A 25,161-nucleotide genomic window follows, 5' to 3' on the forward strand; every position below is an offset into this window, starting at 1 on the left:
ACCTTTAATGCTGAGACTATGACCCCTAGTTTTAGATTCGCCAACCAGGGGAAACTGTCTCACACTATCAACCCTGTCCAGACCCTTAAGATTCTTATAGGTTTCTATAAAATCACCTCTAATTCTTCGATATTCTGGAGAATATAGGCCTAGTCTACTCAACCTCTCCTTCCCTCATCCCAGGAACCAATGTAGTGAACCTACATTGCACCCTCTCTAAAGCGAGTATATCCTTTCTTAGATAAGGAAACCAAAACCGCACACAATATTCGAAGTGCGGTCTCACCAAGGCCCTATACAATTGCAGCAAGACTTCCCTACTCTTGTACTCTAATCCCTTTGCAATAAACGTTAACATGCTATTAGCCTTCCTAACTGCTGGCTGTACCTGCATACTAACTTTCTGTGATTGGTGTACCAGGACACCTAAATCCCTCTGAATACTAACACTATCCAGTCTCTCTCCCTCTAGAAAATAATCTGCATTTCTATATTTTCTACCTAGATGAATATCTTCACACTTGCCCACATTATACTCCATCTGCAACCTTCTTGCCCACTCACTTAACCTGTCTATATCCCTTTGCATCCTCCTCGTGTCCTCCTCACAGCTTATTTTTCCACCTAGCTTTGCATCATCTGCAAATTTAGATACATTAAGCTCTATTTCCTCATCTAATACGTTGATAATAGACTGTAAACAGTTGAGGCCCAAGCACTGATCCTTGCGGCATTCCACTAGTCACAACCTGCCAATCTGAGAAGGACCCGTTTATCCCTACTCTCTGTTTTCTGCCTGTTAACCACTCTTCGATCTATGTTAATATATTACCCTCAATTCCATGAGCCCTAATCTTATGTAACAACCTTTTATGTGGCACCTTGTCAAATGACTTCCGAAAATCCAACTACACTATATCCACTGGTTCCCCCCTATCTAACCTGCTGGTTACATCGTCAAAAAACTCTGAAAGATTTGCTAAACACAATTTCCCTTTCATAAAACTGTGTTGACTCTGCCTAATCATACTATGACTTTCTAAGTTCCCCACGACGACATCCCTAATTATAAACTCTACAATTTTCCCAACCACCAATGTCAGGCTATTTGGTCTATAGTCCCTCATTTTTTCTCCCCCATCTTAAATAGCGGTGTTACGTTTGTGAATAGTGATGTTACATTTGGTTTAAGAGTATCCAAACTAAGTTCTGTGTTTATCAACTATACATGGAAATTCTAGATGTTCATTGGAATGGAACGTGCAGTCTCTCCCTGGAGATCCATTCTGTTTACTTAATTCCAGAGAATTGTAGGCGCAATAATTTGAAATTCAAAGTTTATTTCAGAAAATGAACCTTCTATGAATCTGAACCAATGTCGACTATTCTATTTCTGATGAATAATTTTGCCAAATTTATTAATTTGTGGAAATTGTTACCTGTAATTAACTATTTGAGAGTTGAAATCATCCAATGCCACCAAGCATTAACCAATCCTCACGTGCAGCTGATCACTACGTCATTCACAAATAAATCAGCAGATGAATCGTTAATTCGACAACAGTACAGACAGCAATCAGCAGTAATGCACCGGAAAGACACACACACAAAACACATAGCTCCCAGGGCCCAAGCACTACTCAATACACAAAATACATAAAAAAAACCTTTTTGTAGCACCATATTCTAAATGTGCCACATACATCAACTGAGCAAATGAAAGCAAGATTCCCCCCATGAATATTTATTCAATGCAAAGTCTTGGTGGTGGGGGAGGGAAAATGTATAAAGTGTACTGCAATGCACAAAATAAGTGTGTACGTAAACTGCAGTAAACCTATTAACTCCAATCAGTTGACGAAGTCAGGGAGCCCATTTACTGTCACGTCAAACTGTCACATCAGATAAATTACCGACACGGTTTCCAAAACTACGTGCAAAACAAGAATAACTGAATTAAGGTAATGCATTAGAATTGATGGGTCAATTTAAACTATCGGAGTTCAGCTTTTTCATGCAATTATATTAATCCCCAGGGTGGGAGGGGGCAATTTTTATTTTGATCAGCGGGTCGTCTAATAGATGCAAAAACCCATGCATCACCGTACACGGAAATTCCAAAGATGTTTACTGGACCGGAATGAGCACTCTCTCCCTAGAGGGATGCATTCCTGTTTACTTAATTCTGGAAAGTATTAGGGCAGGTTAGCAAGAGCCAAGGCTTGCGGACCCCAGAGTGTATGTTGGGGTACTACTGGAGTCTAACCAGCTAAAACTGCATAGCTTGCCACTGAGAGAGAGCACTGCTGGCAAGCTTTCCCAGCTAGGATACCCTACCTGTTCAGGCTTTGGCTTGGAGGGAATGGAACAACAGAATCAAGAGAAGCTTGACTGATGGACTTTGGCTGTCCAATTCCTGAGTCAGAGCAGGTCCACAGCACTCCAGGGATCCACTAATGACAGACCAGGTAACCAGCCAGACAGGGCCATAGATTCTTCCCATTTGACTTCTCTCAAGCCTGCAAGCCCATGCCCTAACATGTTAGTCAGTCCTAAATGGATAAGCAACAGGAAACCTGCCAGACAGTGTTCGTAATAGCAAGCTACATAGTTAGCTGGTTCAATTTCTGAAATACCCCGACACACAGCAGGTACCGAATAGAGAGCACATTCCATTCCAGATACAAATGTGTCAGGAGAGTAGCAGACATTTGGTTCGGAAACTCCCAAGCATGGGAAAGGGATACTGCATATATCAGATATCCGGCTTACCCCAAAAAATTGTTGCAATTGCATTAGTATACAGACGCCCCACTTATTATACAAAGTTTTGCTGTACTTTTCATAAATTTGTTGCAACAAAACATTTACCTCAACATCTGCAGTGTACAGACTGATGGGAGTGAATAATGTTCTTGGATTCAAAAAATTGTTTCAAAAATCTATTTCTGGATCTTTACATGGTACCCAGGAGTTAATTTTACAAGGCGTGGGAGTTGGATGAACCAACTAAAGAACCGCAATGGAGTTTTGCTATACCAATGCCAATTCTTGTTTCCATTAATGCCATCGATTGACTGGTTGGGTGGTGGGGAATAAGAGTAAGATCTTTCTCTTGCTCTTATTTTGCACTCCACTTTATAGTATATATTGTGAAGCTCTTTGAGACGTCTCAACGACGTGATAAGGCGCAATATCAGATGCAAGGCTTATTATTATTATCTGGTAAACTTGCCCATTTGCTTCATGTCTTCGGCACTTCAGTTTTCTGGACAACATCACATTAGCACACTATGTAATAATATTCCTTGCATTTAATATAGCGTCTTTTCATATTGCTGAGACGTATCAAATGCGTCACAGAATGAATTGACTGTATTTTCTGGGTAAAAGCGGCAGCCAATTGCGCACAGCAGTGTCCCACAATCTTGGATTGAATTTGTTTGAGGGATGATTACCACGAAAAGCGATCCGTCAATCAATTAAGAACCGGAGTAAGGCAACAGAGGCGTTGTGAAGTAAGGAAACTTGCCTAATGTTTTGCCCTGCCCGTGAATCAAATCCAAGTGCTCTCCCTTGCAATTACAGCTGTAGAACGTATTCGACCAGGCGTTAGGTCACCTCCCCTCTCTACCTGGCTCGGCATCAAACTGTGCCACTGTTAAGTGCTCTGAGATACTACCATGCATAAAGGGCACTCTATAAATGCAAGTTGCTGTACTGTGACACTCACTTTGGTGAGTAATAGTTCATTTTCTTTACATTTCTTTACAAACATCAAGTAATTTCCAAAAGTGACTTTTGTAGAGCATTAAACCAGGCAAACTGTTGCCTCCAGAGTCAGGGAGGCCAAAGAGTTTAAGGCCTGCCAACAGTTAATTGCATGGTAATGAGCTGTTAACAAAAGAGGCATCTATGTTTCCCCTGGGCTGCTTCAAGAGACTGTGCAATATGAAACACACCTTTGTTCACATAGATGGCCTTGCTACCAGTTTTCTAAAGGGAATACCCACATATTTCCCAATACACTAGGAAAAATTGCTTACAAATTACCACATTTCTTCAACAGCTGCCTGCAGCAGAAAGAATTGCACCTTGAACCCAGTATTTAAAAGGAGATTTACTCAAGTCAGATTAAAAACTGAATTCTGATCAATAAAACTGACTTTAAAGGCCACAAACAAGAATAACAATTTACACTTCTATTGCACGTTTTCACCAAGGAAAACATCTAAAGAAACTTTACAAAGACTGAGTGACAGTCTGAACTTGGAAGAAGCTGAGGAGAGAAAGGAGGAGTTGGCCGATAGCACAGTCAAAAAGATACAGGTCTTTAGATGGGTTTTGAAATCAAAGGAGGGGAAGGGCGAGGTGAGGGATTTCGAAAGAAAGTTCCAGAGGGACAGAGCAAAAAGGGGCTAAAAAGCTCACTAGGCAATGAAGGGGCAAAATAGTCAGGGAGCACTAAGCAGGAAAGAGTTAACAGAGTGAAAGGAATGCCTGAGGAGTAATAATCCTTGCATTTGATATAATGCCTCATCACAGCAACATATCAAAGCGCCTAACAATAAAGCATATTAACTGTATATTTGTAGGGGAATACGGCAGTTAATTGACACATGGAAATATCCCACAAACACGCATTTTTATCTGGGGGATTACTGGCCAAGACACTGGGAAAAACTCTTTTTGAATAGTGCCATAGGATCCTTAGCATTCACTTGAAAGGGCAGTCGGGACCTTGGTTTAACATCTCGTTTAACGTGCAAACTTCTGTACCTTATGGAGGGTGGAGTTAGAAGGACCACAAAGCAGGACACTGGAAGCGTCAAGGCTAGTGGTGACAAATGAGTAAATGAGGGCTTCAGCTATACGATGAAGTCAACTGATGTGGAGATGGAGGAGGCAGTCTGTCAGAGTGCAGGCGGGAAGTTTGAAGATGACTTGAGGATCAAACAAAATAGATTCTGGAACTAAGCAACAGGGAAAGTCGATGCAGTTAGTACCTCAGGTGAGGAGACATCGACAAGAACCAAAGATAGCCTAAGTCGTGCGACGAGTTGGAGAAAGCTTTCTCGACATCTCCCAGCTCCGTTCCTTCCCCCCACCACGTGTTCCCCACGTACGTGTTGTTCCAATCTGACCCCACGGCTATAGATTAATGGTATACGAATTAAAGTTACAAATCAAATTTTTTGAATTCAAAATTCTCTCAGTTTTCATCCAAGAAAATAGCCATATCCCAAGGGTTCTTCTAATGAATATTTCAGCGGTTTGAAGAAAATCTTCTGCATCACATTTCAAACTACAATAATTTACGACAAAAATTTACATTTAGATAGTGCCTATCACACTAAAGAAACGTCAAAATGCTTTACAGAATGAGTAATTAGAAATTAAATTGATGTTATCAAGGCAAACGTAGCAGCTAATTTGCACCGACAATATCTTATAAACAGTGAGACGATTAAGTCAATTAATTTGAATTTTTGAAACAAAGTTAGTAGAAATAAGATAACCAGGAAAAAAAAAATGCTTCCTTGAACTAATGGCAGGGATCGCTTCACACTCTGTTAGCCTGGCTCAGTTGCTAGCACTCTTGCCTCTAGATCAGAAGATTGTGGATTCAAGACCCACATCAGGACTCATAATAATAATAATAATAATAATCCTTGCATTTGATATAGCGCTTTTCACGTCGGGAGGACGTCCCAAAGCGCTTCACAGAACACACTGTAAAGTATGTAAGCCAGAACTCCAGTGCTCTGCTGAGTGAGCACTACATCATCAGAGGTGCTGTCCTTCAGATCAGATGTTAAGCCATCTGCCTATTCAGAAGCCCCTTTAACGTTGACACAGCACAATCCGAAAAGAGAAGGGAGTTTGTCCTTGTCACCAAACCCCCAAATAAAAGTGGTCATTCACTCCTTGGTTGTTTGTGAGATATTGGTTGCAAACTGGCTGCTGCATTTGCCTACAAATGCAGTCACTATACTTTATAGTACAGTAAAATCCTGTGAAGCACTTCGAGACATTGTAACATGATAAGGCGATTTATCAAATGCAAGGATTGTTACCCTCTTGAGTCACAAGGCTGAAAGCGCCTAAACAAATGACAAAAATCAATAAAATCATGCAAGTCATCTTCATTTACAGGCCCCAAGCAAAAATAACGCTAGATCCAATTTCTGCTCAACGACACCCAGTCAGTTCTGACCAGAAAATAAATACCTTCTACAGGTTGTTTAGATGAGGTGATCACAAGCTGAGCTGGACTTCGTAATGTTACTCCCTTTCAGATCATATTTCTTACCCATCAGCTCATTTCAGACCCCTGACTCTCAGACAAGCAATCACATGACAGAACACTTAGCATATCAATTACTTCAGACCAATATTCAAAACATATCTAAGCATGATCGCTTAGCTCCGGTGTACAGGTTAGCACATTAATCTTAATTGCCTGAACGGCTTCTTAGGCTGTCAATTCTGTGCCTCTAGGATTTACAATAATTAACCCAAAACAATTTGAGGTGGTTCAACCTTGATGTGGATTCCTGTAGCGAGCGTCATGGTTAGAGCGCTCGCCTCGCAAGCGACTGGACCCAGGTTCAATTCCCAGGTAGGGCAAAACCTTAGGCAGATTTCCTTACTCCACATGCCTCAGTTTACCCAGCAGTAAGTAGGAACCCGGTTGTTCCTAATAAATAAATAATTTGGCTACTCAGCCCATGACCATTTGTGGGATGTTGCTGTTTTGCCCACAAAATATACAACAACTTACATTTATACAGCACAACTCACACAGGAGCACTTTGCATACTGTATGACCTATTATTCAACAGAATTGTGTCAACTTGCATATTTTCATCCACAAAGTATACAGTCAATTCACTTTACAGTATATTCTGTGAAGCACTTTGAGATGTCTCAACGTGTGATAAGCCGCTATATCAAATGCAAGGATATTATTATTATATGAGACATCTATCTAAAACTAGGATCTTTGTTTCCTTTCACATTTGGAACTGCAACTTAACATCTAGTCTGAAAATATTTCTCTGGCGGCTGTGGAAATACTGAGAAAGTGAGTTTGAGCAGCTTTAATTTTTAGAGGGTATGGGTTTACGGCATAAAATTGGTAATTTAAAAGATACTATATAGATGGCAAACAAAAACAAAATTCACATAAGTGTAGACAAAGCTGCAGCAAACTACATGAAGCTTTGTCCCCTGCGCTCTGAGACGCTACCCTGCATGGAGCGTGCTTTATAAGTGCAAGTTGCTGTTGGATTCAATATAAGTGAACAGAGTTGGGAGTTGTCAATATTGTCTGAATTACATTTGTATAAATTACAGAGCATGAAAAGGAAAAAGCTGTTCCATTACCATACCGTTGCCTGAATAAGCTCAGACATTCAAAATATAAATGTTGTCTTAAAAATTAATATGCACATATGAAAGGATTTTTTTCACACATCAAGTTTTATTCACGAGGCTTGATTGTTTAATTATTTAATGGAAGAAAAACTCAAAAGCTAAGCGCTCCCAGGATACAGATAGACCACACCTAGCAGTGCGATAAGATTCACTAAATGTGGCTAGCTAAGTTATCCATTGTACAAGTTATCCAGATATTTATCTCAAAACTGCTTGCTGCACATGACCTTTGCTCGAGAACACTAAGCTGGATGCATGGGGATGGGAGGAAAGGGTGGGGAGAATCTGAACACCTTTGTCAAGGAAAAAAGATGCTAATTGAAAATAGAGCCTCTCTTCTAGATAATTTTTTTTACAAAAAAGTAATCAGCGTAGAAAATGGGACAGTTTTCACACCGAGCTGTGGTAAAGCTTAGTCCATCTGCAGAGGCTGGAAATTCAATGTCTGAAATGATTGCGGATCAAAATCTGCAGAAAACACCAGACACCCAAACCTACACTATATTATTCTACTTTTGCACACTAAAATATTTAAAAATGTCTTTAATGGTTCATTCATCTGGCAAAGAAAGTTATATCTTGAATTACTTGTTAATCTGGATGTTCAAATCTAGAAACCGGTTTCCTTCAGATGGTAAAGTCACTCCCTAGCATAAAACTGAAACACTAAGGTGTTTAGCTAACTGATGTCCTCCTGATGTGAAAGGCCCTATACAAATGTAATTTGTTGTTGTTGATGTGAACTGGGGTAGAAGGCTTGCTGTATTTGACCCCCGAGTTGGGATTGGAAGGCGAATTCTGTTCACTCAGCATCAAGCCATTTTTTTTTCCAAATGAGTTCAGTGTCCTGGCCTCCATCACCCTCCCTGGCATCCTATTCCAGTCATTAATTACCCTCCAAGTAAAGAATACTTTCCCAGTATTTGTCCTGAAACTGCCATTTACAACTCAAAACCTATGTCCTCTTGTTCTACTATCTTGGTGTCTCCTAAAGTATTAATCTGTATTTACTTTTTCAATCCAATTTAAAATTATTTATACTTGTATGAGATCTCCTCTGAATCATCTTCTGTCAAGACTGAAGAGACCTGGTTTGTCATGTGAAACTCTACCCCAAAGAAAAGAGATGAAAAAACAACACGTTCACAAGAAAATTGACCAGAATAATAAAATGTAAAGAAATGTGTTAAGAATTAATAACATTATCTAGTTGCCAAAGACCAAAATGAATTTAGTGACTACTTAACAGACGACAATATTCTATGCAAATTTACATTCATGAGAAACTTTCACTTTATAATAATACTTGATTTTAGCCGAATGTATATTTTGTGTGTAAAAATATACAAGTTAGCACAATTCTGTTGAATAATAGGTCATACAGTATGCAATTTCAATCCCAACACTTCTTTAAGAATGGATGTCACAATATCATTTAATATGTATGCAAGACCCATAATCTTTACCTCTCCAATGTGATAATTATAAATTGTGTTGATTATAGCCCCAATAATTATTGTAATCAAGACAAGTCTGTCGGCAACCTCTGGACAAAGATCAAGCTCCCTGAAAATTATAAACCCAATAATTATGATAATCACATTAAGTGGCCGTTCAGTCGAGCCTAGATCTTGAGCGTTGCAAACCATCTGACCATAAAGTTTCTCACACTTGAGCCTGGTAAGTTGGTCATTGAGCTCATAGCTCTTTGTGAGACTTTCTGTGAGCTAAAGGACATCTAAAACTCACTTTCCATGGGTGCAGAGAAGGAGGCATGGTAAGCGGTGCCTCCTAAAGTATTGATCTACTTTTTAGTAGCAATCCAGAAGCTGGCTAATTCTATGTCTGCAGGTTTAAACTGAAGCACTCTGAGTGAGACATTTCAATGTGACTATATCAAACATCAGGAAAGCTCAGTTGGCAGCACTCTCACCTTCACACCTATGGGTCAGAAGGTTAGGGGATTAAATCACATATTGGGACTTGAGCTCATAGACTAAGATAATACTCCAATAAAATACTGGGGTTGTGCTGCATTCCTGAAAGTGTCAGAAAAGAAAAAGTGCCTCAATCACTTGGACACGAGTCTAAAAGAGAAGGATGTTTCTACCAGCAACGCCCCAGGTAAGTTGGTCATTGAGCTCATAACTGTTTGTGAGACTTTCTAAGTGCTAAAGGACATAAAAACTCACTATATTTGGCAATACTTACTGTAAAGTACTTTGAGACATTGACACGAGTGCTGAAAATGTGATTACTACCCTCTTCCTAGTCTTATTAATGCTCCAAAAACCTGACTCAGCAAATTAATTCTATATAAGCTCCAGGTGACACTGTCTGGAAAAGTGATCTTCAAGGTAGGAGCAACTACATAGAGCTCAACTTATTACACTCCTGGCATAAACATGAAGGACTGAACATTTCTTACTTTGGTTCATGTCATTTTACACATTTAAAGTGGAAATCCTAGTACAGTATATATATGTAAGAGAGCAGATTTTAATCCTCTCAAATAGGTAACAGGTTTGATGCTTTCTATGACAGCTGACAGGAATAGCTGAATTATGAATTGGGAATAACTAATTCTTCACATAGGGCTTTGAAGGCTCGAGCCATCAAGTCTGTCAGCTCTTCACTTCGAAGCTTCTGAAGTGATCTTGATTCAGCTGATTGCTCCACTTCAATAGGACTTTGGTACTTGGCTGGATTTCAAACAATTCTTCTTCAAAGTTTTGTTTTCCTTTTTCTCATAATTAGGTTTAATGGCTATGATTTAGGAGGTGGTGGGTTGGGCAGAAGGATGTCCAATCAATTCCCATGCTTGGAACCAGTCATCCATCTGAAGTTTCCTTTTAATGCTATTACTCAGTGACTTCAGTCACTACACTTTACAGATTTAAAAAATATTGTTAAAGGCTCTGAGACATTGACAATATCTGTATATTGTCATTCAAATCTACACTATCAAATGAAAGGATTACTAGTCTTCTTGGAGCGTATTTGAGAGTCCTGAAGTTTGGCAAAATGATAATTATTTCATATTGAGAGCTGGTGAGAAGCAAGACTTCTTTTGATTGTCTGATCTTCCCATCTAACAGAACATTTTATGTTTTACAAATTGCAGCACTTCTCATATTGTAAGCCAATACCAGTGCTGGGCTGCTTGGATGTAACAGGATGTGAGACCGCATAAATCTTGTCCATGTGACATTTGAATCTTTTGACCGAGAAAAAGGATGCCTTTCAAAAATGGCTTGAGATCACAAAATGAGAGCAATGCCAACAATTTGCATTCCCTTTCATAAGAGAACGTCTTCCCCAGGAGAATACCTCAAATCAATTTACAAAGATTGAGTGGGATGGGAGGGAGATAGAAAGGGAAGAAAGTAGGTGGCTGAAGGCATGCAGTTATAGGTTTTAAATTACTTTTGAAAGCAGAAATAAAGCAGGCAAAGGGTAGGGATTTTGTAAGGGAGTTCTAGAGAATAGGTCAAAGTGACTGAAAGCTTGCCTGCGAACAGTAGGTGAAGGGGTTGAGAGGTTTGCCGCAGTCCAGAATTAGCAGAGTGAGTGGCTATGGGCATGGAGTTGCAGGAAATCACAGATATAGGGTGGGAAAGGTCAAGTAGGCATTCAAAAGTAAAGATGATCTGTTGGGGTATAGGGAGTCATGGAACTAGGTGAGGATGGGGGAAAATAATCTTGTGAGCCTAGTGTAGGAGAGATTTGTGGCCTGGTGAGTTCTAGATGATCCGAAGCTTGTAGAGGATGTGGAGCAGGGCATTGGAAAAGTAGAGACTGGAGGTGACATAGGCACATATGATTTTGGCTGCAGGGGGTGGGGGGGATGGCGGAGGGTAGATATTGATAATGCTGTGTCGTGACTTGGTCAGAGGCCAGATGAACAGTTTAAATGAGACGAAGATCAAATAATACACCAAACTTTGGCACAGTCTCTATAAGTAAGGAACCAAGAAGGTTGATACAATCAGTGCATAAGGTGAAGAAGCACTGAATGGAATTCGAGCAGGTAACTTTAGTTTTGTCCAAGTTGAGTGAGGTGGAGAAAGTTGAGGCTCATCTCCAACTGGGTAATGTTTGCTGCTCTCTGTCAGTACAACCAAAATGGAAAGGAAGATAAAAGAAAATAACATGGCAAAGAAAAGCAATCGTCCCTCTACCTCCCATATCCTTCTTAGTCAGAGGTAGCAAGGAGAGTCTCCTGGAGCTGAACTGGCCCTAAGATGACAAGCTTGGCAACACAATATCAGAATCAAGATAATCTTCGGTGGTGGTCTCCACAGTTCAGTTCCTAAGCCAGCCGGGTTTTCAGTACTCTGAGCACTGCTGATGACAGACCAGCCAACCTAGTTCATCAGCAGGATATGGAGGGACTGGTGACAGGTTCTTCCTACCCAAAGTTCAAAGCTCTAATGGGCAGGGTGTTCCAAGGTAGACAAGCAGCAGACAATTTGCCAGCAACTTTCAACAGCAAACTAGGTTAGATGTTAAATCCAGCATGCCCTCAACTCAAACTCTGGGGTCCCCAATCCTTGCCTCTTGCCAACCTGTGTCCAATAGTCTCCAGAATTAGGTAAGCAGGGTACATCCCTCTGGAGAAAGCGTTTACAAATAATGCCATTCCAAACAATGAGATTTCCATGTGCGTGGAACTCAGTCTGGATTGGATACTCTGAAGCATGGTGATTGGTTTTTGCATGCCTCAGACACTGGGCTGCCCCCCAAAAATCATGGAGAATACTGTAAAAAGATATCAAAAATGCAGATAACAGTTTTCATCTTATTGGGTTATCTACTGTTCTTGTAGCTAGTTCCTAATTCCTCTCTACATTACTTATTTTGGACAACAATTAGTCTACTAGAATCATTAAAAAGTCTTCAAAGTACAAGCTTTTTTTTAAAACAAGAAAGTACTTTAATTTATTGTAAATAAGTCATGCACAAAATATAGCATCAGCAAAGGTGTCGCTTTTATTATGTGAAATGGAAAGAATTAATGGATCAATAATCAAAACACTGTCCAAACTGCTGATGCAATTACTGAAAGTAATAAGGAGAATTGTAGTCGACTCCGTGCCTAATTATTTGGAATGGCCACATCGCTGGAAATGTTAAATTATAAATTAATTTGATGTAAACTAATTTGGAATTCCTAAATATGGCAGTCTTTCCACTCTACCATCATATCCAGACTATTTCAACAATGTTTTTATAAAACTTAGAAAGTTTTTGCACTTTTTATACAATTGTAACCAACAGTCTTTAAAACACATGCATTTTCAAATGCATCCTCGTAAGAGGTTTTGAGAAATTATTTTCAGATAAGAAAAATGAATGAATCCCCTAATCCCATCTCCCAACACCCCTCGCAAGGTCAGCTAAAGTGGCAGATGCTTATGGTGATCCGCGCATCTGTCGCTGAACCACATGCTGCCTGGAAGTGGGACAAGCTGCAGGTAGACATGATTGTGCATTTGTAGTCATCTCGTTCTGCCTATGTGCAAAATGGCAGCCCAGGCAAAGCGGCACGGGTGTCACCGCACTTCAAATTAACTTTACACATATTTGGCAACATGCTGGTGACAGAAACTTGGATTATCAACTCCAGGAATAGCCTTCGTTGCTGAATGAGGATAACTTAACTCCATATAGAAAGGAAATTGCTGCCTGCTGTAGGCACAAACACTAGGATACAGCCCTTTTAAAAGCTTTGCTACGATTGCATCATATTTCTGTGTACAAGGCGATCCCATTGGGACTGCCATCCTCCATTCTGAGTGGTACAGGCTGCAGCAAGGCAAGCACTGAGCGGTGGCATAGATACATAAAATGAGCGGCACAATGTCTGAAAAAGACCAAGGAACAAAAATAGAATTTTTCTATCGTCAACATGCTGTCTAAACTGCTGGTGCTATTACTCGGAAAGAGGAATTTCAATCTACTTCTTGCCCAATTATTAGCAATGGTTATATTAAATTAATTTCATATAAACAAATATGGAATTAATAATAATTCTTGCATTTAATATAGCGCCCTATCACATCTTCGAGACGTCTCAAAGCGCTTCAAGGAATATACCGTAAAGTGAATTAAGTGTATATTTTGTGGGTGAAACGCAACAGCTAATTGCACACAGCAGTGTCCCACAAACAGTCCTGGATCAAGTGANTTTTTTTGAAGGAATTATTACTCCAAAAAAGCGACCCGCCAATCGACTAACACCGGGTTCCTACTTAATGCTAGGCAAACAGAGGAGTGTGGAGTAAGGAAACTTGCCCAACGTTTCTCCCTGCCGGGAATTAAACCCAGGTCTCTCGCTGGTGAGATGAGTGCTCTAACCACTGAGCTACAGGACACCTAATTCCTAAACACTCCATCACATACAAACCATTTATAAACCATTGAATTTTAACAACCAAAAGTTTGAAAAATACTGCATGGTTTATAGAAAATATATAATACTCCCTCATTAACTAAAGCAAATAACTAGTATTGTAAAATCTTAAGTGATGGGATTCAAAACACTGCAAGGTTAAAAAGGAAAAAATAATCTTAGTTAGAGAATCATTATATAGGGATCATCGTCTCATTGTAAGCAGAAGAGTCAGTGAGGTCAGAAGGAATTTCTTCACTCAGAGCTGTTGGGGTGTAGAATTCATTACTATTGGTCGCTATTGAGGTTCGATCAATAGAATCATTCAAAAGGGAACTGGATAAGCAACTAATCAACAACATTGAAGAATATGGGGAAACAGTTGTAAAGTAGGATTAATAAAGGGGAACTTAATAAAAGAGGTAGCACTGGCACAGACAACTCGCCAAACAGTCTCCTTCCGTGATGAAAAGAATTTGGAATCTGACTGTAATGTCAAGAACATTTCAAAGCACTTCAGAATTTCTGAAAGGCTAATTAATGGCTATTCCTTGGCAAACGACAGTCAGTTTCCATATAGCAATATCCCATAAACAACCATGAAGTGAATAATAATTTATCTTTAGGATTGTTGGTCAGGACACTGGAAGAGATTTCTCTTTTAGAATAGTGTCACGGAATCTAACCCTCAACTGACAAAACAGCCGAGACCTCAGTTTTAACGTCTCATCAAAAAGGACACAGCACCTCTGACAATGAAGCAATAATCCACTGGAATGTCAACCTAGAACATGTCCTATCTCAACGTCCTAACATTGTGTTTGATTGTGTTACCAGCTGAACCACGCTAACATAAAATACTAATTTCTGTCGAAAACAAATGTGCACATCAGTGGCTGGAACATTGCAATATTATGAGCTGACTAACCTAAGACAATAATACTTCAACATAAGTAGATAATAATAGTAATCCTTGCATTTGATATAGAGCTTTTCACCTCTTCTTGATGTGTCAAATCGCTTCACAGAATATACTGTAAAGTGAATTGACTGTATATTTATGGGCAAAACGCAGCAGCCAATTGCGCACAGCAGTGTCCCACAAACAGTCGTGGATTGAAGTGACCAATTTATAATTGGGTTTTTTCTTGAGGGATTATTATTAGGCGTGCGGAGTAAGGAAACTTGCCCAAGGTTTCGCCCTGCCGGGAATCAAACCCAGGTCTCTCACTTGAGGCGAGTGCTCTAACCACTGAGATGCAGGACTCCTAATTGATGGTAGACAGATTCTACCATCAGTTATGCTTCTTTACCTCTGCCTACAAAACAGTCACTACATTTGTAAAGAGCCTCCAGACATTAATGTGATAAAGTGCTGTAAAATTGCACGTTATTTTCTTTCAGATTACCTTGCATTTAAAAAACTGCTTAGAATGCTTTGAGTTTTATACACATTTATTATTATGCATAGCTGCATGAATAACAAAGTGACGGTTCCTTTCAACTGAGCAGTTGTGAAGTGACAGAGAAAAACAAAGTAGTGCTGTGATTTCCAGAGATAAGCAAAACTCGTATACAATTTCCTTTTTGTAATGGATAAGTTTAGAGGTGGGTGCCAATTTAGAGCTCATTTACGTTCCAAACAAGATATGATAGTTCCACTGCCAAATCACAATGTTCACTAATTTAACACTCACCAGGCAACTATTTACAATCTTAAGATCACACATTTTAAATGGTTCTGCCATTTACAATTTAAATCATAGCTAGAAATTAACTGGGGAGCCAAAGGATGAACACTTGACCCAAACTGTTCTTATGCACACAGACATGAACAGTACCATCACTATTCCCTCCTTGATAATATTTCTAAAGAGACAACAAAAGATTACATTTTCACGCCTAAGGAGACAAATACCTCCCAATAACTCCCTTATCTGTTCCTCAATGACAAATTCTTGTGACTATGCTTAAGTCTAGGATACGTGAAACACCACCCTACTTCTGTAACCTCCCCTGGCCCAATTCTCCTGTTGGACCCATCTATTCTTCTGACTCAACAACAACAACTTATACCGCACTTACATCACACCCTCCATGCAGGGTAGGTCTCAGAGTTCTTAGTATTACTCTTCTCAGAATGTCTCAGAGCGCTTAGTATTAGCAACTCAATATTACTGTTCTCTGGAAATCCGTCCCAAACTCCTTAATTTTGCACCTTCAAAATCTTTGTTAAAGAAACTGACTGTGGCTTTGGTCAACAACTTCAAATTACTCCTTCCTGCCAGTGATCCCCATCATTGTCATCCTACATGAGAGTGCTATACATTAGTGCACGTTGTTGTGTTCAGCACCATATGCTGAAACAGCAATGTTTATGTATTTCTTCAAAGATCCTCAGCGTTCAAAATGCAAGAATGTGTTATACATATAACCCAGTTCTAGCTAAGGAAACAAGCTCAGTGTCATTGGGATGGCTATTGTGACCACAGACGAGTATCAACAATTGCCCATATCTGCTAATGGTTTAAGTAGCAACTAACTGTTTTGGAGATACCTGCACCTGATCATTGGAACATAAGTAGCCCATTCTTAATAAGTAGCCCTGTTCCACCATTCTATTAAACCACGGCTGATCTGTTTACCCACCTTTTCTCCATATTCCTTGATACCCTTACCTAACATCTATTGATCTCAGTATTGAGATCCTGCAGAATCCTGAAACTGAGGAACTTTTTTTCCTAAATTTGAGAGTTAATGCACAACCCAATTAGAAAATTGTGCAACCTTTTTCTTAATAGCTCTAAACAGGAATTCTTAACAGTATCAAGTCGTTTTTTTCTACTTAAAATTGTGTTCGACAATAAAGTGTTTTTTTTCTACTTAAAATATTTAACTAGCAATTTCATGACTCATTTAAATACCCTAACAAAAGCAATAGTGCAACTGAATGTTTCGTTATTATAATAACAATTCTTGCATTATGATCAATTTTGGTTCCTAACCTGATAGGTTATATACCTGGTGAGATCCAAACAGAAATTCCCCAAATCACCTACTTTACAATTGGACTTCATTCACTGACAGTTAACTCATTTTATAAAGTCTTTCTCTGTTCAACAAAATGCCTTTTTTAAATTACAAACTTTGTAATTTACAAAAATAAATTACAAATTTTAAATTACAAACTTTGTTACTTCTCAAAGGAACACAAACATTCAACAAAAACCTTATTAAAAAAAACTCAGTGATCATTTCTCAACTGCAACACCAAAAATAATTTGAGTGACCTTTTAGTATATGTTGAATAGAAAAAATAGCAGGTCAAGCCCTTGCAAAGCAACTGGAAGGGCTTGAACTGCTATTTTTTCTAAGTTTACCACACATACCAAACAGACGACTAGAAATTGCAGAGACAAAACAATAGAGGGATGAAAAAAAAGCTTGTTCCTACTTACGATTCCAAATGCAAGATGATCATGGACTTACTCTCTAACCACATTTATGATTACTAGGTATGTGCCTCTTCCATTATCCCTTGCTCAGACTCCAACACAGTCTATATGGAGGGTGCCATGTTATTGGAAACAGTTATTTTCTCCAAATGCAATTTACCCCAGAGCCAAACTCTAATACGTTGAGAACGTCCTTCCATTTACGTACTTGTACAGAGACATCATTACTTACATAACCATGTACTCACACAAATATTAGTCACTTACATAACGACAGTATGTACTCACACCAATGCTAGCATGCAAGGCCTTGCATATTCCCAGGTTTCAAACCCTGCTTGTGAACTCATCGGTGATGAACATCCGACTCACATTAGGGCTTTGACGGTTACTCCAAAATGTGATCTTCTGAATAAGAAGCATTTTATTACAAAATGTATATATTCTGCTCTTTCCCATCCCAACTTTAGAGACATGATTCACAATACTGGTCAGAGAGGAAAAAAAACATAGATGGCAAATGTATAGGATAAGCAAAATAGCAGCAATTCTCCCAAGCTGTTTAAAAAAGGAGAACGCTTAAGAGGTTTTTGAAATGTCTCTGGAAATCTTGCTTTGTAAGTATTCATTTTGCATTTTATTTAGTAAAATACTACATCTGGTGCTTTTTTTTGTTTGCAGAAAGGAAGCAAAATAGCAAATAAAAGAGCCGGATTATCTTGAGGAAACTACTGGGAATAAATCACAATCCTTAAAAAATCCCCTCTTGGTGCAAATAAAGCCTTCCCACATTAAGCCGTGGTACTAGAAACGCCTTTTAAATAATCCCAGATCTTTCGGCACAAGCTCCAACATCTTTCTGGCGAATCACATTGTGTCATCATTGCTAGCATTTCACTAAATCCTAATGTATATAAATTGGGGAAAAGCAGCAGTTATCAACTTTATCTAAGATGTAATTCTACATATTTTCCCCCTGATATCCAGTACAGGATTGGGAATTCAAACATGGTCTTTACTTACATTGCAACAAAATGTCAACTGTATCACAATGATACAAAATGACTCAATTTCATGTAACCTTACATTACATCCTAATGTAGCCTCAGCTCTAAGTATTTTGCACCTTACAGTGATCAAACATCCCAGAATAGCTTAATTAGTTTACTTGAAACCCGAAAGTTTGGGGTTTGAAATCGAAAGAAGGACAAGAAAGTCAAAATTTACCATTTTCAAATTAATCATAATTCTTGCATTTGACATAGCACCTTTCACACCAGTAGAACATCTCAAAGCACTTCACAGGATTTTCTGTAAAGTGCAGTAACTGTATTTTGAAGGCAAATAAAACCCAATTTGTATATATTGCAATCTCAAACAAACAACCATGGATGACCAATTTTATCTGGGAGATTATTGGTCAGGGCACCAGAATAAACTCTTTTCTCTTTCACAAATAGACCATGGAATTTTTAAAATCCACTGGTACAGGCAGATGGGACCTCCGTTTAATGTCTCACCCAAAGGATAGCCGTTTCATTAATGTAGTAGTCCCCCCAGCAATTGCAATGTCAGCCTGGTCTATGTGAGTTCAAGGTCCCAACATGGTGTTCGAACCCACAGACGTCTGACTCACAGGCAATAGGGCAACCAAATGAGCCAGGTTAATACACTGAACATCATGACTGAAAATATATATACAAAGTTTTATGGGAAAGAAAAGGAGGGAATGTAAGTGGAGACTTCCTGGTCGATAGTTTATCATACTGGCTGGCTCAACAAGACTTGGAACTGTTGACATGATTCTAACCCTGCAAACTGAAGCCCTTAACGGATAGCTTCACAGGTGTCCAAATACGGTGCCGCATACTTTAACAACTGTAATCAGTCAAGTATTAACTTCTAGCCAATAACAGTTATAATCATAGCTCTACAACATTAAAGTTGAACATACTGCAATAAAGCTAAATAAAAAGGTTTTATTCTCAACCACTTCAAAAAAGAGAATACTTAACCCACACCAAAAGCCTCCAAAATCCTCATTCAAGTATTTCATTCCCATCTCGACTTCTCAAACACACTACTCACTGGTCTCCCTAGTTCTAGCATCCTTAAGCTCCAGCTGATTAAAAACATCGCCAACAGTTTAAACACCCGCAATAAACTCTACACTCCCATCAACCCAATCATTGCCTGGCTCCACTGGCTCCCAACAGATCTACTTCAACACCCTTACCCTCATCTATAAATTCCTTCACACCCAAGCACATTTCCTTCTCTGTGATTTTCTGCTTGCCTCTTCATCTTGGCTAATTCAGGCAAGCTTTCAGCAACTATGCCCCTAACCTTGGAACTCACTTCTGCTGCACCTCCATGTCGAGCCTTCTCTATCTGTCCTTAAATGCCACCTAAAAAAAGCTCAACTTTTTGACCACGCCTACCGTCACCTCCCACATCCCCTGCTTCCTTTACTCGGCATACGACCCATATCTTTGTGAAGCGCTCCTAGACATTATCCTACATGAAGGGTATAATATAAATGCAAGCTGTTGTGATAACACTCCATAAGGTAGCATATGAAACAGCTAGGAATCCTGAATTCATAGCAACAGAACTGGCTTTTATACATTAAGTGGCATAGCAACAGGCTGCAACAAGAGGCAACAATAATGAGGGCCAGGGTCACACAACTGACCCTCAGCCACTGAGACCACAAAAGGCCTAAACAATATGTACTTGAAAGTCATAGGGCACCCACAGCTTAATAATTTATTTGCTCCAGTCTTAGCTCAGCCGATAACTAATACTGTGTTTGCTCTAGTAGATTTGATACTGATGTACAATCTTATGATGAAAATAACCAGAGGTTGACTTAGTCACTTCCTAACGTTCGTGGATTCGTACCATGTGCTTAAAAATGAATGGAGCTGATCCATTACATTCCGGCAGCAGACAAAATGGTCTATTTCAATTTTATAGTTTGTTTTAAAAAAAATAGAAAAATCAAGCGCCTGTGTCTGCAATTTCATAAACTGCAGTATTAAGGCTGCATCATTTATTTTTGCACAAAATACCTTACATTTTCTACTTCTATCTATTTTTGAGGTTGTTTCTATGTTATCCAGCATTCCTCAACCAAAAGCATAGCAAGTGATATGTTAGTTGCTGATGGGAGTTGTCCAAATCGAGGCTTCTAGATTATTACTGAATTTTAATACAAGATTCCAGATTATTACTGCATTTTAATATATGCATGATCTTGTTCCGCAGCATCTCCTGTGTGAATGGAGGACAATGGAAACTCTTGAAAGAACCTAGTGCTACCCACCCAGCAGTCTTATACACAGTCCAGATCAATCAAAACAATTCAGAAGCAACTAGTGGGTGACTTAACCTAATATAAGAAGTAAATCAACATTATTGCAATTTTAAGATTTTTTTCTAGATTGCAGTAAAGTTGCAATTAGAAATATTCAAAATAGGAGCATATCAAGACTTTCAATGGTTTCAAAACAGCAATATACAAGGACTAAAAATAGGCATCTTTAATTTTGTATTTCTAAAAAAAAATAGTATACATTGGTCAGATAATTCTCATTTAAATGGTTCTTAAGTTAAAAGTATCCAGTTGCAGCTCTGTAGTTACTTCTCTGGATATTATAATAAATAATAAGTCCTTGCATTTGATATAGGCTTTTCACTTCTTCGATGAGTCTCAAAGCGTTTCACAGAATATACTGTAAAGTGAATGGACTGTATATTTGTGGGCAAAACACCTAAACATAAAGACCAAAGAATTAATCCGATTAATCATAAGAATTTGACTCGATACTGGAGAACTCACCTTGAGAAACTGTGGTTGAAGCAGAAAGCCCACAAAATATTACAATCACTGCACTTTACAGCGTAACCTGTGAAGGGCTTTGGGACGTCTCGAAGATAAGGCGTTATATCAAATGCAAAGATTATAAAGCATCAATGCATTTATGAGGAAATATAATCTATACATGAGTGAGAAGGGATATATAAATGCAAATGTAGTATTAATAGAAGCTATAGAAATGTTAGCACAATCATACTGTATTATTCGCTTCCCATAGACTGTTTGCTGTTGCAAATCTGAACCCTAATCAGCATTAAAATCTGTTGATAGCTTTTTTTAAAATATGGCAGGCGGGTAAGTGGAGATAAAGCCTATCCAATGCAAATCCCCTCTCCAATTGCAAATAATAGGTTACATGTTTTAAAACTTTATTGATATTTAATATTGACACTATTTTCACGCAAATATCACACAGGACTACGTTAGCAACCTTGTGAGAACATTTCAGAGAGAAACAGGGAGTTCTCCTGATATCCTACTTGCTTTCTTCAGTCAAATTCCCTGAAAATGTCACCATTTATCTCATTTAAGTTTGTGGCATGTTGATGCCACAGATTAGCTGTTACTGCTGCTTGCATAACTGTCACCAAACTTCAACATAAATGACGAGGCAGACATCAGCTATATCAAATGCAAGTATTATTTGTCATGTCAACTTATTGAAGGATATTAACTCAACTTGGCCATTGCAGTTGTGAATAGATAAGAACGATGGCTTTGATTGAGGCTACAGCTTCACAGCAAGAGCAGCATAATATGGATCCTGCTGACTTATGTGTTGAAGCAACAAAGGTAAACAACCCTTTGCTGGCAGCTTGGTTTAGATAAGCAGTCAAGCTCTCAATCTTTCAAAAATATTTACCAGGTAACAACCACTTCTCTCCACTGAACAGCCTTTACTTTCACAACCTTTCAAAAACTAAGATTAACTGGGAATAGTTACGCAAATAGAACTTATTAGAATTGACAGGTTAACTGAACTGGCTGAAAGCTCCCGCATTCCGAGAGTATTTCATTGTATTGTGCTTTGGCTTCTGAGTTGGGTATAACTGTGAAATAAATACACCACTAATTCTCTGAATGATTCACTTCTGTGAATGGGAGGTTTTCCAAACTGCATGATCATTGGAATGCATGATCAAGGGGTGCAAAACTCACCTGTTTCAAGAAAAAAAACTCAAGAGCTTTTTTTTAAAAAAATCATCGATATCAAACGTTTGGGTCACCTTAATGTCAACAAGCCAGGGGTACATTTGGGTTGATTTCCACGTTTGGAAACAATGACATCCCGAGGTGTCTCACTGTGCTCTGCTCAGAATGATGTCCATGGCAGCTCACCACGCCCAGGTTCCAGTGCTGGCCTCGTTTAATCAGAGAGCGAGTGCTGGGAATGCTCCCCAGTCCTGCGGCTCTGAAACCCTTCAACCTTTCTTTACCTACGTGGTTAAAACTGTAGGATACAATTACCGTCTCTCGGTAGATATTGCGACGAATTGCAAGATCTAATAAAACAAATATTCCACTAGCTACGTTCATTTTTTTTCCCCAACGCATTCGCGATGACTATCATATTACGTGCAATACAATGCTCTCTTTTTCAAAGTCCAATATTATATTGTTCCTATTGCTCTTATTCAGTTTCATCCGACAGCAACATCTGCCGATATATTTAACAAATCAAACTCAGCACGCCATTTAAAATAAAATTAAAATGTGCAATCTCAACTCGTAAATTAACGAAACACGACCATAACGTAGCCCTATAGAAATTAAATCATGATATACTAAAATATCTTAACGATTGCATTCGTGTAAACAAAAACTATTTCTAGCTTTCGTGCCGAAAGTAATACAATATATGCTTTTAGCTTATCTCCCATTTAACATAGATTCAAAATGAAAATATGCACTCAATGCAATGGAACCTGCCTCGTTTCTTATGCGGATAAAATTGGGTTTCCTGTACTAAACGTGATTGAATGAAGCAGTGAAAGCATTGCATGATTCCTGAAGGATATTGGCAGCATTAAGAGTAGCTTAATGTTAGTTACATGTAAATGGTGGAGGTTGGTTACTTTCATGCTTGAAACAGGTTGAATGGTTGGTAGTTTTCGATTCCAATGCTGGATATCAAAAGACTGACTCGGATTTCAAACGGTGTCTCCTTTACCAGGACATTTTCCTCAAATCCAGGTGCAAGTGAGAAATCGGGGTGGGAAAAATGTTGGCAAGAAATGACAGACATTGACAATTAGTTTAAAATGACAGCGTATGATTCATAAGAACGGCATCTATTAAATCGAATTTTTTTTTAAAAATCAAGCCCTCAAGTAGTTTTTGAATTGATCAATTGATCAATAGCAAAAGGTACAAGTGTGAAAGTGGCATTAGTTCTTTGTATAAAAAGATAATATTTTTTTTAAATGCTGCACAGCGCTGATGCACAAGTAAACGGGAATCAATGATAAATAGCATCTGAAACTTCGAGAACGATCTTACAGCTGTACATAACAGACACTGTTATTGAAGGGGGAAAAACATTTGCAAGCAACCGCACAAGTCAACAATCTGATTCAATCCAAGGGAGGGGAACCCATTGAGAGGCCAGGCTTCTTACAACCAAATCCCTCTGCATCAAAAAGCGTATCCATCTCCTTTCAAGATGATATTCTATTCCCCTCCTCTACCCCACACACAAAAAAAAACTTTCCATATACGGAAAACAAACAACACTACCCGTAACTCGCGTCCAGGTTCGGGTGGTGGTGGTGGTGGGGTGGTGGGGTGGGGGGGGGGGTCGGGCTGGGTATAGCGGGTGTGAAAGGGATTAGGTGGAAGCAGCGACGTGGGGAGGAGGAGATGGGGCGAGGGTGAGAAGGAAGAGGGGGAGGGGGGACAACGAGTTGGGGAGGGTGTGTGGGATGAAGGATGAGGGTGTGTGGGGTGAGGGATGAGGGTGTGTGGGGTGAGGGATGAGGGTGTGAGGGGAGGGAATTGGGTGAGAGTGTGAGAGGAGGAAGGTACGAGGGGCGAGAGTGTGAGAGAGAAGGGAATGGGTGAGGGCACGAGACAGGAGAGGGGGTGAGGATGTGGGGGGGGAGGGGGGAGGGAGGGCTTTAGGGGCGAGGATGTGAGGAGAGGGGCTGATGAGGTGGGGGTGAGATGATGAGGGTGTGAGAGGAAGGTTAGGGGGCGACGGCACCAGAGGGGCTGAGGGTATGAGCGTGAGAGGGGGGGGTGAGAATATGAGGGGGGGGTGGGATGGGTGAGGGCATGAGGAGGAGGAGGTGAGAGGAGAAGAGATGGGGAGAGGGGGGGGGAGGACCACACCTCGGGACTCCTGCCGCAGGGAAGCAAAAAGGGCGGTGGGTGAGTGGGTGAGGGGGAGAGAAGGGAAAACAAGGGTCCAGACCCCCAGATATCACACACCAACTGCTCCACTCAAACCCCCCCCCCCCCCACCCCATCGCCATCCCTCCCCCTCACTCACCGCTCTGCTCGCCCAGGAACACCAGCTTGAATTTCCGCAGCGGGTTCCCGAAATCTCCTCCCGAAGTCATCGCGGATGAAGGAGGAGGAGAGGAGAGGAGGAGGAGGTTTGGAAAGGAATCAAAAATCCCTCAAAGTTTACCCCCCTCCCCCACGCGAAAAAAAAAAGACCTAAGCGGTTCACCCCCTCCCCTCAATCTTCTTTGGGTTCGGTTTTATAACCGTTATAGTTTCGGCTTCGCTCCTTTTTTTTTGAAAAAAAACGGTTAAATAGGTCCTTCGGGGGGGGGAAAAATTTTTTTTTTTTTTTTTGGAAGATATCTTAATTTATTTTTTTTACCCCCCCCACCAATCCGACCTTCCAAGCGGTGCCGCCCGGCAGTGAGCGTGACGAAGCGGGTGGGGAGGGGGTGTTGGGGGTTGGGTTCGGGGAGACGGTTCCTTCAGCCGCGCTCGCTGCTCCCACACTAACCGCCGCTGGACAACCCGGCCTGACACCG

General features: G+C 39.9%; 1 protein-coding gene across 2 annotated transcripts in view; it reads right to left on the reverse strand.

Annotated features, from left to right (window-relative positions):
* rab6a (RAB6A, member RAS oncogene family) overlaps positions 1 to 25,161 on the reverse strand; it is a 57,921-nt gene extending 32,760 nt beyond the window's left edge. Inside the window, exon 1 of one of the 2 annotated variants that reach the window (XM_042333908.1) lies at positions 24,663 to 25,161. In XM_042333908.1, coding sequence (XP_042189842.1) covers positions 24,663 to 24,732 — 70 coding nt within the window. In that variant the 5' untranslated portion in view covers positions 24,733 to 25,161. The remainder of the gene's footprint in view (positions 1 to 24,662) is intronic. The other variant, XM_042333907.1, reaches the window with a different exon arrangement.

The sequence above is a fragment of the Callorhinchus milii genome, unplaced genomic scaffold, assembly GCF_018977255.1.
Source record: "Callorhinchus milii isolate IMCB2004 unplaced genomic scaffold, IMCB_Cmil_1.0 Scaffold4, whole genome shotgun sequence".
Taxonomy (NCBI): domain Eukaryota; kingdom Metazoa; phylum Chordata; class Chondrichthyes; order Chimaeriformes; family Callorhinchidae; genus Callorhinchus; species Callorhinchus milii.